The 14,263-nt window shown below is 49.0% G+C and overlaps 1 protein-coding gene across 1 annotated transcript in view; it reads left to right on the top strand.

The window, feature by feature from the left end:
• LOC311239416 (amyloid beta A4 precursor protein-binding family B member 1-interacting protein-like) overlaps positions 1-14,263 on the top strand; it is a gene marked incomplete at its 5' end in the record, with an annotated part of 84,345 nt that overhangs the window by 10,847 nt on the left and 59,235 nt on the right. The window contains 4 exons of the mRNA XM_084327720.1: positions 9,888-10,009; positions 10,358-10,426; positions 10,792-10,935; positions 12,621-12,731. Coding sequence (XP_084183846.1) covers positions 9,888-10,009; positions 10,358-10,426; positions 10,792-10,935; positions 12,621-12,731 — 446 coding nt within the window. The remainder of the gene's footprint in view (positions 1-9,887; positions 10,010-10,357; positions 10,427-10,791; positions 10,936-12,620; positions 12,732-14,263) is intronic.

Here is a 14,263-nt window from a genome sequence, read left to right as displayed (position 1 = left end):
TCTGCATCATTAAGGGGTTCCGCTTGGCATCACTCATGCACAAAGGGAGGCCAAGCGGAGCCACTGGCCGACAAATACACCCCGCTGAAGGCCCCCTACAACCAACAGAACAGGAAGGGCCGAGCCCCCCCGACCCCCCCTAATGGAGGGCACCCCCCCTATTAGAGGTTTACCGGGAGGGCGACGGACCCGACCGTGCGAAGAGGCACTCAAGCAACTCAACGCACAGGGTGAGCAGACCGTGGCTTGACCCCACGACTACACACACGCACAACCAGGCTCAAAACTGGCGCTGCTCTGATGGCTGCCTTTCTGATCGCTCCGACGAGACTGTGCTTTATTTTGTTAATTTTTATAGTATTAGGAGTTTTATTTGCACCAACTGTTGGTGCATTATATGTGTATGACCGTCAGTCAATCATTGACATTGGATTAAGAAAAACTTACCGTTTGGATTGCTCTCTGGATCGGATCGCTGAACAGCAGAAATGGCCCGCCGAGATCCTTTGTTATGCCGGCCATGGCCAAGACCACCAGAAGCCGCCGCGAAGACGAGGAAAGAGAGCCGGGGTCCGGAACAGACTGAGGTCCAAACGACACAGAACCACATTGCCCAGCATATTGTTGGCCAATGTGCAATCGATAGGAAACAAATTGGACGACATCAGAGCAAGGATCCAATTCCAGAGGGACATTCGGGATTGTAACGTCCTCTGTTTCACAGAAACTTGGCTGAGTCCAGATGTCCCGAATCACGCAATAGAACCGGCAGACCATTTCTTCGTTCTCCGCAAAGACCGGACGGCAGAAGGGTCACTAAAGACGAGAGGAGGCGGCATTGCCTTCATGATAAACAAGGAGTGGTGCGATTTAGGCAACACAAAGGAACTGTCTAACCACTGCTCCCCAGACCTGGAGTTTATCACGATAAAATGTCGACCCTTCTTCCTCCCAAGAGAGTTAACGTCCATCATCCTCATCGGAGTGTACATTCCACCACACGCGAACACTGGGGTCGCACTTTCAAAACTTCACGACGAGGTAAACAAACTCCAGGCAGCTAATGTTGACGCTGCCATTTTGGTCTTGGGGGATTTCAACAGCGCGCGTCTTAAAAAGGTGCTGCCGAATTTCTATCAGCATGTGACCTGTCCCACCAGAGGCGAGAACATATTAGACCATGTATACTCGCAATTTAAGAATGGGTACAAGTCACAGGCTCTTAGTCCATTCGGTAAAAGCGATCACGCCGCCATTTTTCTTTTGCCTAAGTACAAACAGAGTCTCAAGCGAACGCCGGTGGTCTCGCGAGAGGTTAAGCGTTGGGCCGTGACGTCAGTGGAGTCACTCCAAGCAGTGCTGGGAAGCACAGAATGGAGTGTATTCCGTGATAAAACAGCCAATATTAACGAATACACCGAAACGGTGATTGACTATGTCTGTACTCAGGTAGAAGTAATAATCCCCTCCACCAAAATTAATATCTACCCAAATCAAAAGCCCTGGGTAGACAAATCCGTCCGTGAGGCTCTGAAAGTGCGCACATCAGCATACAACACCGGGCTGGTGACAGGCAACATGGAAGAACACAAGATGGCAAGATACAACGTCAGGAGAGCAGTAATAGAGGCAAAACGGCGTTACAGGGATAAAGTTGAACTTCAGTTTGAACAGGCTGACTCTAGAGGCATGTGGCAGGGCCTCAGAACAATGACAGACTACAAAGGAACCCCCCTCAAACTGAACAGTGACATCTCCTTAGCAAATGATCTCAACTCCTTCTATGCGAGGTTTGAGGCTGTGAATAACAACACCAGCCTACAAACCACGGCAATGAGGGGGGGGGGGTCTGCTGATGGAGACTCAGTGTTCAGGGTAACAGAGCATGAGGTGAGACGGATCTTTAAAAAAGTGGATATCAGGAAGGCAGCAGGACCGGACGGCATCCCCGGCCGCGTCCTAAAAGTCTGTGCCGACCAACTGGCCCCGGTATTCACTGACATCTTCAACCTGTCCTTGGAACAGGCCGTCATCCCCACCTGTCTGAAGAAGTCCACCATCATCCCTGTACCCAAAAAATCTACGCCCGCTTGCCTCAACGACTACCGCCCTGTAGCCCTCACCTCCATAGCCATGAAGTGCTTTGAGAAGCTAGTGAAGGGCTACATCTGTTCCTCCCTCCCCATCAACCTGGACCCTCTGCAATTTGCATATCGCCCCAACAGGTCCACGGAGGACGCCATAGCCCATGTGCTGCACACAGCAGCATCACATCTGGACAAGAGGCAGGGGAACTATGTGAGAATGCTGTTCATCGACTACAGCTCAGCATTCAATACCATAGTCCCCTCCAAACTCATAGCCAAGCTCAGGGACCTGGGCTTGAACTATGACCTGTGCCAGTGGGTCCTGGACTTCCTGACGGGCAGACCCCAGGTGGTAAGAGCCGGCAACTGCACCTCCTCATCCATCACGCTCAACATAGGGGCCCCCCAGGGCTGTGTTCTGAGCCCCCTCCTCTACTCCCTGTACACACATGACTGCGTAGCACAGCGGAACAACAACACCATCATCAAATTTGCTGATGACACAGGTGGGCCTGATCTCTGCCAACGACGAAAGGGCCTACCTGGAAGAGGTAGAGAACCTGTCACAGTGGTGTCAGGAGAACTGCCTCTCCCTGAACGTCAGCAAAACAAAAGAGATGATTGTGGACTTCAGGAGGTCGGGGGTCAAGGACTACAGCCCCCTCAGCATCGACGGGGCACCAGTTGAGAGAGTGAACAGTTTCAAGTACCTCGGAGCCCACATATCCGAGGACTTGACATGGACCACACACATTGACAGTGTTGTGAAGAAGGCACGACAACGCCTCTACTTCCTCAGGCGCCTAAGGAAGTTCCAAGTCAGTCAGAAGATCCTTAGGAACTTCTACTCATGTACAATAGAGAGCATCCTGACCGGCAACATCACCTCCTGGTTTGGGAATAGCACTGCACAAGACCGTAGCAGACTACAAAGAGTGACACGTTCAGCCGAACGCACAATTAGAGGGGGGCTTCCCACCCTCCAGAACATTTACAACAAGCGGTGCAAGGGGAAGGCTAAGAGAATTATTAAGGACTCGAGCCACCCGAACAACTGCCTCTTTGAACTGCTGCCGTCAGGCAAGCGATACCGGAGTCTTATGGCGAGCACAGAAAGACTCAGAAGGAGCTTCTATCCCCAGGCCATCAGGCTGCTAAACGAACAATAATCGCTAAACGAACAATAATCACTATGCAACAACCATCAAATGCACACAGCACACACACCCACACGCACACACTCACTCAAACAAACAACACACTGCAGCACCCACTCTCCACACTTTAGATCACACAAACACACTTACACTTTATATTTATTGATAAAGGATTTGCACTACAACTCGTACACCTACTGTGAATTGTACCTAAACTGCACCTCGTCCATTTATGCCTTGCACTATATAGTATTGTATATTAGTACACTGCACAGTATTGTATATTGTATGGTAACTACGTCTACGAACATTGTACATATGTCTAAACTGAACACTGTGACCTCTTTTTTTACTTCTAATTTTTACTATGTCTTTATTTCATACTTATCTTGTCATGCACAGTCTCTGGAGCGCAACAGTAAGAAGCATTTTGTACAAAAGTATTCTGTACTTCTGTATGACAACTATTAAAGAAACTTGAAACTTGAAAACTTGAAACCCGCATGCCACCCGGGAACGAACGGAGGAAACAACCTCGTTACTGCCCCCAGAATCACGGGGTCAAGGGCAAACCCAACCCTGTGGCAAGGCCGTAGCAGCGGAGCGCGAAGGAAGACCCAGACCCACCAAAGGGACGGGACCCCCTGGAACGGGGGCCCGGAGAAGTCCATGATGCCAGCATCAAGACCCCACCAGGTGGGCACGCAGTGCCCCGCCCCCCACATCGCCAGCGTATTCGGACAAAGGCCCCTCAGCCGAGCGGGCCCCGTCCTCCCCGATAGTACACTGCCTGGCACACTGACCCTGCAACAGGCAGTCAGCATGGCCGTAAGCACACAAAAAGGTTAACCAACGGAAGCAGGCAGCGCACCGAGGAAAACCAGGCAACAGGCTGTGAACCCTAGCCCGGAGACTGCGGACGAGACAGGCGCCAGAAAGGACAGCTGAACACAGCCGCCCCGGCGGAAGGGGCGTATGCTGGCGTAGTTGCATGACCAAGGCTCCATCTAAAAAAAACCCACCCAGAGGGGTCGAGGCAGAGAAGGCTGACACGATTGGCAGACGTCATGAACGTGCAGGGGCACCCTCAAAACCGGTTAACCCGGGAGTTGACACCGCAGCAATACACCAGAGAACCAACCACCCAGGTGTTACCCCATGCAGTGGTTGGTCCCATAACCCCTCAGGAAAAAACCCCAAACACGGCACACGGCGGCAAAATGTCCAATCTTCTGGCAGTGTCTGCACTTTGCCTGCCTGGCTGGACACTGCACATTGTTCGGGTGGTCCCTTCCACACCTAAAACACTTCGTTCCTGTAGCACCACCATCGCGATGCCCTGCTGCTTGGAAGCCGCCACTGCCCCGCGCTCTTCCCCGCCCTCTGTTTTGTTGGAAAGGCGCAGCGCGCGCATTGTGTCTGACCTCACTCAGGAATGTAGCATCTCCGCAGTTACAACAGCTGTGTGTGACCTCACTGAGGAATGCTGCATCTGCCGAGCCCGCTCTAGACTGTTGGCTAATTTGCCCCTTTATCTGCTCAGACTGTCTCACCATCTCGATGGCTTTCTCCAGCGTCAGATCTGCCATTAATTGTAGCTTTTCTGACATCTCTTTATCCAGGATTCCTATCACCAGTTTATCCCGAATATTTTCTATCTTCACCGGACCAAACTGACAGGTCTCGGCCAGCTCGTAGAGCGTCCGGATGTATTCCTCCGCAGACTCGCCCCTCTTTTGCGAGCGGAGGTAAAAACGAGCACGTTCGTGGATAATGTTTACTTTCGGAGTGAAATAACGATTCAACTTGTCCAACACAATCACATAGTTGTCCTTGTCATCAACGTCCTCCCGTACCTCGAAATGCAACGTGTTAAAAACTTGCTCAGCCTCCTTGCCGAGCGCATATAGCAACGTGCTAACCTGCACAGGTCCATCCTCCCTGTCTAGTTTTGTGGCTAGCCGGTAGCGCTGGAACCGTTGCCTCCACTCCGGCCACAGTTCTGGGCGAGTGAAATCAAAGTTGTCGGGAGGGTTAAACTTGGCCATCTTCACTGGTTTACTTCTGACACCATGTTCAAGTTATGACCGATATAATAAACACTCTTGACGACCTGCTTTAACTCCATAGGTTGTGGTGTTTATTATCCTTCTCGTAGACACTTCCACACAGCGTTGTTTCGGTAGCATACATGGAATTAACTACTTCCGGCGCATGAGCGCCTAATATGGTCTGGTCTTAGAGACACACACACAATTGTACTTCCAGTACATTCATTCACATGACAGCGCCCAACCCTGCGACACCCGGACCGACCTAGCATTTTTCCCCCTGAAAAAACCCAAGTCCCTCAGGGTACCAGAACAGCAGATCTGCATCCCCGGCGGACAACGGGTTCAACTGATCCGGACCAGCGCGACCAGAACCAGTCCCGTGCCCTAACCACGCCGACATGCCAACTCCAGGAGAAGGGGCAGATATGCGTGTTGATCTTAAACATAAAAAGAAGGCGCCACTCAGACGTTCCCGTGCGAACCGCGCCCGGCAGCCCACCCCCAGGGCGTGAGACCCTTCCACATATGTTCAGATCCATTCCGTCATCATCCCCTGATATGAACGAGAACCCGTCGACAACCACACAGGGCGTCGGAAGAGGAAAAACCCCCATCCCGATTGCTTTATAAAAACGCTGTTTTAACCCCAAGCAATCAAGGCGCGCCAGTCAGTTACCTAATGTCCAACAGAACATCCTGAGTTAGCACTATGTGTGCGTTGGGCATATCCACATCAATAATAGGCTATTTATTGCCGACAAGAGGGCGGGATGCAACCAACTCCATGAATGAATGAATGAAAACTTTAACCAACAGATTGCAGAAAGGGTACAACATAGTACGGCTCAAAACACACAATCGGTAAGGGGAGGCAGACCTGAGAAAGACGTTAGTCTTGTTTCCATCAGGGGCCCCCATTTCCAATCCATCTAGACACATCCAACTCTTTATAATAATAAAGAAGAAGCATCACCCGTATGAACCCAACTGCACAGCTGGGAGTAAAAAACCGGTTTTCACATGATTTTACATCCAGTCACTCTTCTTTAATCAGAGAGTAAAGACTAGACCCTCCCAGAAAACCTTCCCACACGAGTGGTAGTCATGAGAAAGACATGCAAACCGTGAGTCACGTGACCAACTGACTCAGGTTTACATAAATCGAGCGCAGCAGACCCGTGAGCCCTACACTCTAACTCGACACCTTAAGACACCGCAACTCATGGAAGGCGTCGCCATAGCAACACCGCTATGACGGGGGGAAATGCTGCCTTTTTGACTCCTCTCTGTAATAGGAGTTGGCAGGATAACCCTCCCCCCCCCCCCCCCCCTGCCAAGACGTCTCACCGGCTCGGCCCTGACTGGCTCAGCAGAAGAGATAAAAATCCCCTAAACCAATCAAGTGGGAAGGAGGGGTTTATTCGACACCCCCTCACAAAAAACCCTTCGTTCCCTACACACAGAAAACAACCGTAGCCATTTTGAAAACCTCCGGTAGAAAGCTAATGTATAGCGTAAGCTAATACAATGCCCGCTACCCACAAAATGTGAACAGGATTTACAACAAAAACAAGTCGCATGTGTGTGAATCCTACACCCGTTGACTATGTTGTACATAGCAAAAAACGCTGACCGAGAGTAACGGCTAGGCCGTGGAACGTGCGTGTACGAGTATTACTGCAACTTAACAACACAGCATTGTGAGACACATATACTTAGTTCAAGCAATGGAATAACACCAGTTTCTACCTGCATGTGGAGCATCAAGCTAATAGAACCTATTACTGAGTGTATGTTGCAGACCTTGCTTAACCTCGTAACACAACACGACTCATCTCACAACGTAAAAGTGCAGATTCATATTTACACAACCCCACCATATGAATTGTTGAAGAAACACACAGTTTGTTCGGCCAAAACATAGCCCCCTTATGTCGGGGAACTTCTTTATTTATAATGTTTTAAGGCACAAAATCATAGAGGGGCCGGGGAGGGTGTAAAGGAGAGGGGACACAGAGGGGAAAAGTCACTCTCAGCGGCGTCTGCCACCTCGCGCTGCTCGAGTCTTGCCACCCCGAGGAGCCCCGGAGGGACGGTAGGTTACTGTCTGCTGGTCACGACGTTCCCTACCGTCTCCTCCGGTCGTGGATGGGCCGGCGGTAGCAGAAGCGCCGTCTCTTCTCCTGGCCTTCTTGGAAGGGCCAGCAGCGGCGGTGGAGGCAGTGGTAGGGGCGACGGAGACAGCTCGACGTCGCGGAAGCCTTCTGACTCCACCGGCAAGGACGGGAGGCGGAAAATGGGGTTGGAGGATGGATCTCTCCTCTGCCATCTCTCTGCATGTTGAGGTCATCAACCGCAGGGCCTTCCCGAACAGACCAGCGTCGGAGAGGGCGGCCGTCAGAAGAGGGGCTCTCTTCCGTTCCGGCACACGGGCCTGCTCCAGCCAAAGATGACGCTGGCCCAGGGTAGCCAGGGCGCGCACTTTCCCCATGGCTATGGTCAGCACCTGGGAAAGGTGCAGGACAGCTCCTGCCGCCTGGGTGATCTGATCGCATTTTACCTCGTTCAGATCCGTGCCGCCCGTCATAATCCCCGATACAAATCTAGCCAGGTGGGCGATGTTAGACACCGCAGCCAGCGATTGTGTACCAGCGATGAATGACTGGTCACCCCAATAAGCCAATCGCCTAGCCGATTTCCCCTGGAGGACCGGCTTGCACAAGGGTTCCCACACCATATCCGGACAGAGGAGAGCGGCCATCGGACTGTCAAGCCGAGGCACGCCCTCCCCCATACCTTTGACTAACCCCGACACCCGCGTAACTGGTACGTAGGTGGGGGTTAGTCCCATGATGTTGGAAACCGCCTGACCCTGACGAACATAGGCCCCCATTATGGGGAAAAATGGGTAGACAACGTCCACCCCTCTCACTGGGCGACGCTGCCAGCGATGACCTATGAGATCATCAGGGACAGGTGCAGGCAATGGCAGCGGCAGCGGCACGCCGTTTGCGGCGGCGGCTACCGCCATGAGCTCGGGAAACAAAGCCTGCAGTTCCCCCTGCGGACCTTCCTCCACCGAACCCGCATCCCTCACATGCAGCAGGCTGCAACTGGTCAAGGAGCCACAGTCTGATGTGGCCGACAGTAGGGCATCCTGCTGATGAGGCCAAGGTGGTTCCTCGACATCCTCGAACAGGGAGCCCCATGGAGCCATTTCTCCCCCCTCCGGTGTTTCCTGAGGAGGGATACTCTCCTCCACGGGACCATCATACAAGAATCCGTCCGCCTCTTCCATGAAGTCCTCAGTTTCCATCGGAAATCCAGAGCCGGACACATCCTCGCTGGTCTCCAGCAGTTCCCCAAACCCAGGCCGTTCGCGCCTGCATGCTACCATCTTGCGACGTGAACGGGCAGACGCGAAAAGTTTGCGTCGCAAATCCTCCGGCTCCAAAACAACCGACCGTTCACCAACGGACGATTCCCTGGAACCAGAAGAACCAGAGTCGAGATCAGGCCATCGCCGGAGCGACGGCACCGACTCCTCGGCTCTTCGGAGAGGCAAACTATCCATCGGCTGTCTCCTGGGCTGGGTCGGCAACCACGAAAGTGGCAACAGCCCAACACCAGAACGCACGACGGAGGCGGGAATGGAGAACCGCTGGTGAAGAGTAGGTCTAGCGGGTCTACTCTCCGCAGAATACATTATGACCCAAACTTTTTCTTTACAACAGATATGAGAGAAGAAAAAATTAAGCACAATGTAGACTTGTCACAACTCTTTTCAACTAATCAACACGTCAAGTGGGGTACTACCGAGGCACTTCCTTCTGGTGAAAGCGAGAAGGAGAGCAGGTGACCACACACCTGCTTATGAAGGTAAGCTGATGAGGGGTGTGGTCAGACTAATACTGGTATTAAAGGTACATTTGTGGAATTTATTCAGTGCGCGTGCACGTACGCGAGGGAGTGCATGAGTGATGCCAAGCGGAACCCCTTAATGATGCAGAACTACGTTTATAAAGTTATATAGTGAGTTAACTGCATGAGATCATTGGAATAGCACAACATAAATTATGTTTTAGGATGGATTTTCCCTTTAAGATTAAGTTTAACTTACTTGAGTGTCACTGAACATGGAATCCCTGTCCTACATCTGAGAACAATTAAATAATTAGTAGTAATTACTTCACTCTGCATCTATGATTTAACATTCAATTAATTTGTACAGAATAAAATACATGTGGGACTATTGTGTGCAGAACCTAAGGATTCTGGCGTTTAGCCCAGTAGGATATAAATTTGGCTGCCATCTTTAAATGATTGCCATTCATTCTAGACAGTGTTTTCATTTAATTGTACTTGGCAATACACAGAGAAAAATAAATACATTCATCAAACAAAAGCGGACATTTTACAAAGAGCTGGGTGAAAGGTCTACATGACATGATTAAAAGGCACCACAACAAATCTTTGTGGTGCAGAACACACAAACACAAACATAACTGCACAAGCACATACATTTTAACAATGCACATGCAATGCAAATGTTTAAAATAGTACCCTCATATTGCTTGCTTCCTGCTCAGAAAGGGGGTTTGAGGACCACGAACACTTAGTGGAGCCTCTCTCTGCTTGGACCCGAGATACTGGGAACCAAATCACTTTTGTTGTGAGACCTCAGAAATATGCCATCTTCAAAGAGCCACAGGTGAGAGGCAACACTTTGCCATTAGGGTGCACAGGAATAATGTTTCAGTACATATAGGAACTGATGAAGAACCATCTGTTAACAAACTGAAACTGGTGACTAACCCATCAGTTACTCAAGTCTCAGACCTGGGAGGTGTTTCACAAAGCAGCATTACACACAGTTAGCCGGATAACTGTCCAGAAAATATCGGTGAATAACTTCTGATATTTTGTCCATAATTAAAAGTTATCGATTATGTATGACCAAATCACATTCCTGAAACCTAATATTCAAATGTATGTTCTAGCGATGCATGTTCTAAATGCACAATTAATCCATCAAACTGTTCCTCTCTCAACTTGGAAGATATTTTACATGTGGAAGAAGGGCCAACAGCACGAGATGAACGACAGAGGCAAACTACTTCTGCTGCAGGTCAGTCACCTCATCAACCCATAACAATCTTAAACCCCGCCCTCTTTTCTTGATCCTCCTACCACAGCTCTTGCTTTCCTTGGATAAACAATTTGTCAGAGGAAAGCAACAGTTGTGATTGGAGGCTCACGAGAGGAGGCCGGTGTTTGAGATACATCAATTCCATACCTTTTTAAATTTACTACGTATTCCTTATAATCTGTAGTCATTTGTCTCAGTGATATACACCAAAAAATACTTGCCAGAATATAAATATTTTTTATAATTTCAATAGTTTGACTTTATCATTCCAAAAGTATCTTCAACAACAGGATGTTTCTGCACGCCCGCAAATAGCTTTGTTCCATTCTCTTCTGCTCCTCCAGGAGCACTTTGAGGGTCCTTCTCTGACCGTTCCAGATCTGGAGAGTTTTCTGCACCTAAAGGAGGATGGGAAGAAGACTTGGAAACGGCGCTACTTTCTGCTCAGAGCCTCAGGGATCTACTATGTACCCAAGGGAAAGACCAAGGTTTGGGAAATCCATGACAACAATACTACAGTACTTGATTGTTTGCCAGAAATACAGTACATCTCATTATTTACATTTCAATAGTTAACACATTCGAGGCCATTGGGATTAGACGGGGCCCAACTCTATACGGCCAGCATTTCATAATAACCTTTCATTGTGCGTGAGGCTGTTTGTAGAGCTAAATCTATACTTTATATTATTGCTATCTGTCCATTCCCATTGTCAATTGACACTATAAACCGTCCCTTCAATATGCCTTAAATAAAGAATTTTTTCATCAATACGTTGCCACTTTATAGCGTCTTGAATATGAACGTTATAGCAGAATGTTCTGGGGTATTTCCTGGAACTAATAACGTTAAATCGAATGGCGTTTCGGCTATAGACAAGCTAGAGTTAAAACTCAAAATGCATATTGTCGGTATCATGGTCCACCATGAATGCATGAAAGGGGGGGGGGGGGGGGGGGGGCGTCATTTCAGAATATTGATTAGGGATGCTCGATATTGGCTTTTTTACCGATACCGATATACCGATATTGTCCAACTCTTAATTTCCGATACCGATATCAACCGATACCGATATATGCAGGGTCCCCCCCCCCCCCCCCCCCCCCCAAAAAATGGAATAATTTCAGGTAATTAACATTACATATCTCTTGTTGTGGGATTAACACAACATTATGCATACTTTTGACAATAAATAAAATCAGAATTTGTTCTTACTTGCTTGCCTGGGTAAATAAAGGTTATAGAAATGAAAACCGATTCCGATATTTTTCGATATCACATTTTAATGCCGATATCGGCCGATAATATCGGTAGGCCGATAATATCGGACCAATAACGGCATTAGCCTCAGTAGCCACATTCGCTGATCGGCTGGTTGGGTATGATAACAAGGCCTGATCAGCATGTCATTTACGTGAAAAAACTCTTACCTGTGGCCGGTTGGACTGCAAAAAGGATTTCCCAGTTATCGATCGCCATCTGGTAGATCCATATGTCCATTGGCTGATGCTATATTTCTTTACTGCACACTGAATTCAGCGTCCCAAAAACGATTCTAGGCGATCGGCTACACGCATAGCTTTAGGCTAACAGAAAAGTCCATTCAAGATCAAAAAAATAAAAACACCGGTCTGTAACAGGGAACACTGCATTATCGAGACAGCGCCCCTACGAGGATCTGGCCGGTAATGCACTTTTCCGAATTCCAAGAGTAGGGTAAATCTGCAGTGCCGCTCGGTGACATTGAGTAGGATATTAAAATGGAATAAAAGCCAAAACAACCTTGCCACGTATATATACATGGTTGGCCGTCAAGTGTTGGATCCGAAACACGTATATATACGTGGTTGGCCCCGAATGTGTTAAGGTACACAAAATAAAAGCATATTCACCTTTGTTGTGCAGTAGCCCGTTGTTTTGCTTAAATCTACATGTAGGAACTGAAAGTCAAAACTGGGGCTCATTGTGATTAAGGGTCTTACCTCACCTTCTGACTGACCCGGGGAAATTGGCCCCAGTTTTATACACATGGCTATTGTAATTACCCTATCCATAACACTTCAGTACACTTAGGTATGCAATTCAATATGACATGGACTGTATGTTTCATATCGCTTGATTTTCATGCAAGTGTTTGTTTATAAGTTGTGTGTATTTGTTCTGTGTTGGCAGTCATCCATTGACCTAGCCTGCTTCGTCCACTTTGACAAAGTCAACGTCTACACCACCACAGACTACAAACACAAATACAAAGCCCCCACTGACTCCTGCTTCATACTTAAGGTGAGGAACATTCCACTGTGTTCATGCCATGCCAGCTCCCAGCTGGGGGCATTTTTGTGGCGATGACTTGCTTCCTCCCTATAATCATTCAGTCTGATTCACTGGGGATGCCAAATGGTACAAATGAAAGCAGCCCATAATGATCTCTTGAAATGAGATTAAACCTACGATTAGGATGAGTGTTGATATATCTCTACACTACCAATTAGGGAATGATATTCACGTCTGCTTAGTTACCGTTAGCTATATCCTCTTTAGAACATGCTGAGAGATGGGCGGCTAGGTGGCGCAGTGGGCAAGGCGCTCGCCACCAACGCAGGAGATGCTGGGTTCGAGCCAGCTCTCGGCGTTGCTACCAGCTTGGCTGGTCGTTCATACTAATACAATTGGCAGTATTAGGGGTGGGAAGCTGGTGGGTGGGGATCGGACGTTGTGGACAGTGACTCCTACAGGTCAGTTGGTGCGCCTGCGCAGTAGAATCAGGAAGCAACGGGGGCGCGTGTCCCTCCCACGCAGACCCTCGCCGCTGAGAGATCGCGCTGTACAGGTGAAAAGATGCGACGGCTGCCTCCTCGTGTACCGGAGGCAGGGCAGGGGTGTAGCTGGGGGGGGGGGGGGTGATTCCAAGGGCCCAGCACTGTGTGTGTGTGTGTGTGTGTGTGTGTGTGTGTGTGTGTGTGGTGTGTGTGTGTGTGTGTGTGTGTGTGTGTGTGTGTGTGTGTGTGTGTGTGTGTGTGTGTGTGTGTGTGTGAGATATATAGAGAGAGAGGGGGGGCTTTGGTAGACTATTGCATTGGTCCATTCATTGAATATGAACGCAATGCGACATCCTTTACTAGGCTCACACACCAACAGTGCAGGTGCTGAACTGCTGATCCGAATGTATAGGTAAAAACCATATTATGCGTTTTCATCAATAAATAAATGGCCAAAAAATAAATTCTTTCGCGCGCTTACGTGCGCTCGCATTCACTGGGGGCCTACAAATACATTGTTTCATGGGCCCAGAATCTACAGCTACGCCCCTGACCGGAGGGGCAGTGTTGCGATGCCTCCTATCAACACTGGTTGCACGCATGCTAATGACGCCACATGCACGAGCGCTCCCAGGCGCGTGCACGCGCTCCCGCGCATAGCACATAAATATTCCCTCGCATAAGGTCAGAGTAAAAAACGGTGCCTAATTGCCTCTACAAATGGAATGTAACACCTGACGACCGGCACTATTGATATGCAAAGTAGCCAGGTGGGTACTGCGAGTTGGCGCATCAGTCGAGTGCAGCGCATTCCTGTGTGCACGCGCCGTGCACAATCCATGCGTGTGCGTGCACACGCTTCTGCTCACAAAACTTTGGTTGGACAATACGAAATGGGGAAGGGAGAAAAATAGAAATGGGGAGAAAAAGTAGAAGAAAAAAAAGAACATGCTGAGAGATGTCTTCATTTGCACGTGTAAATGTTTTTATTAAATTTGATTGAATTTAACCTTTATTTAACCAGGAAAGTCACATTGAGATTAAGAATCTCTTTTT

This window comes from Notolepis coatsorum (genome assembly GCF_963971535.1).
Source record: "Notolepis coatsorum genome assembly, chromosome: 13".
Lineage (NCBI taxonomy): Eukaryota > Metazoa > Chordata > Actinopteri > Aulopiformes > Paralepididae > Notolepis > Notolepis coatsorum.
The sequence above is the reverse complement of the archived record's forward strand: the minus strand, read 5'-3'. Positions and strand labels throughout refer to the sequence as shown.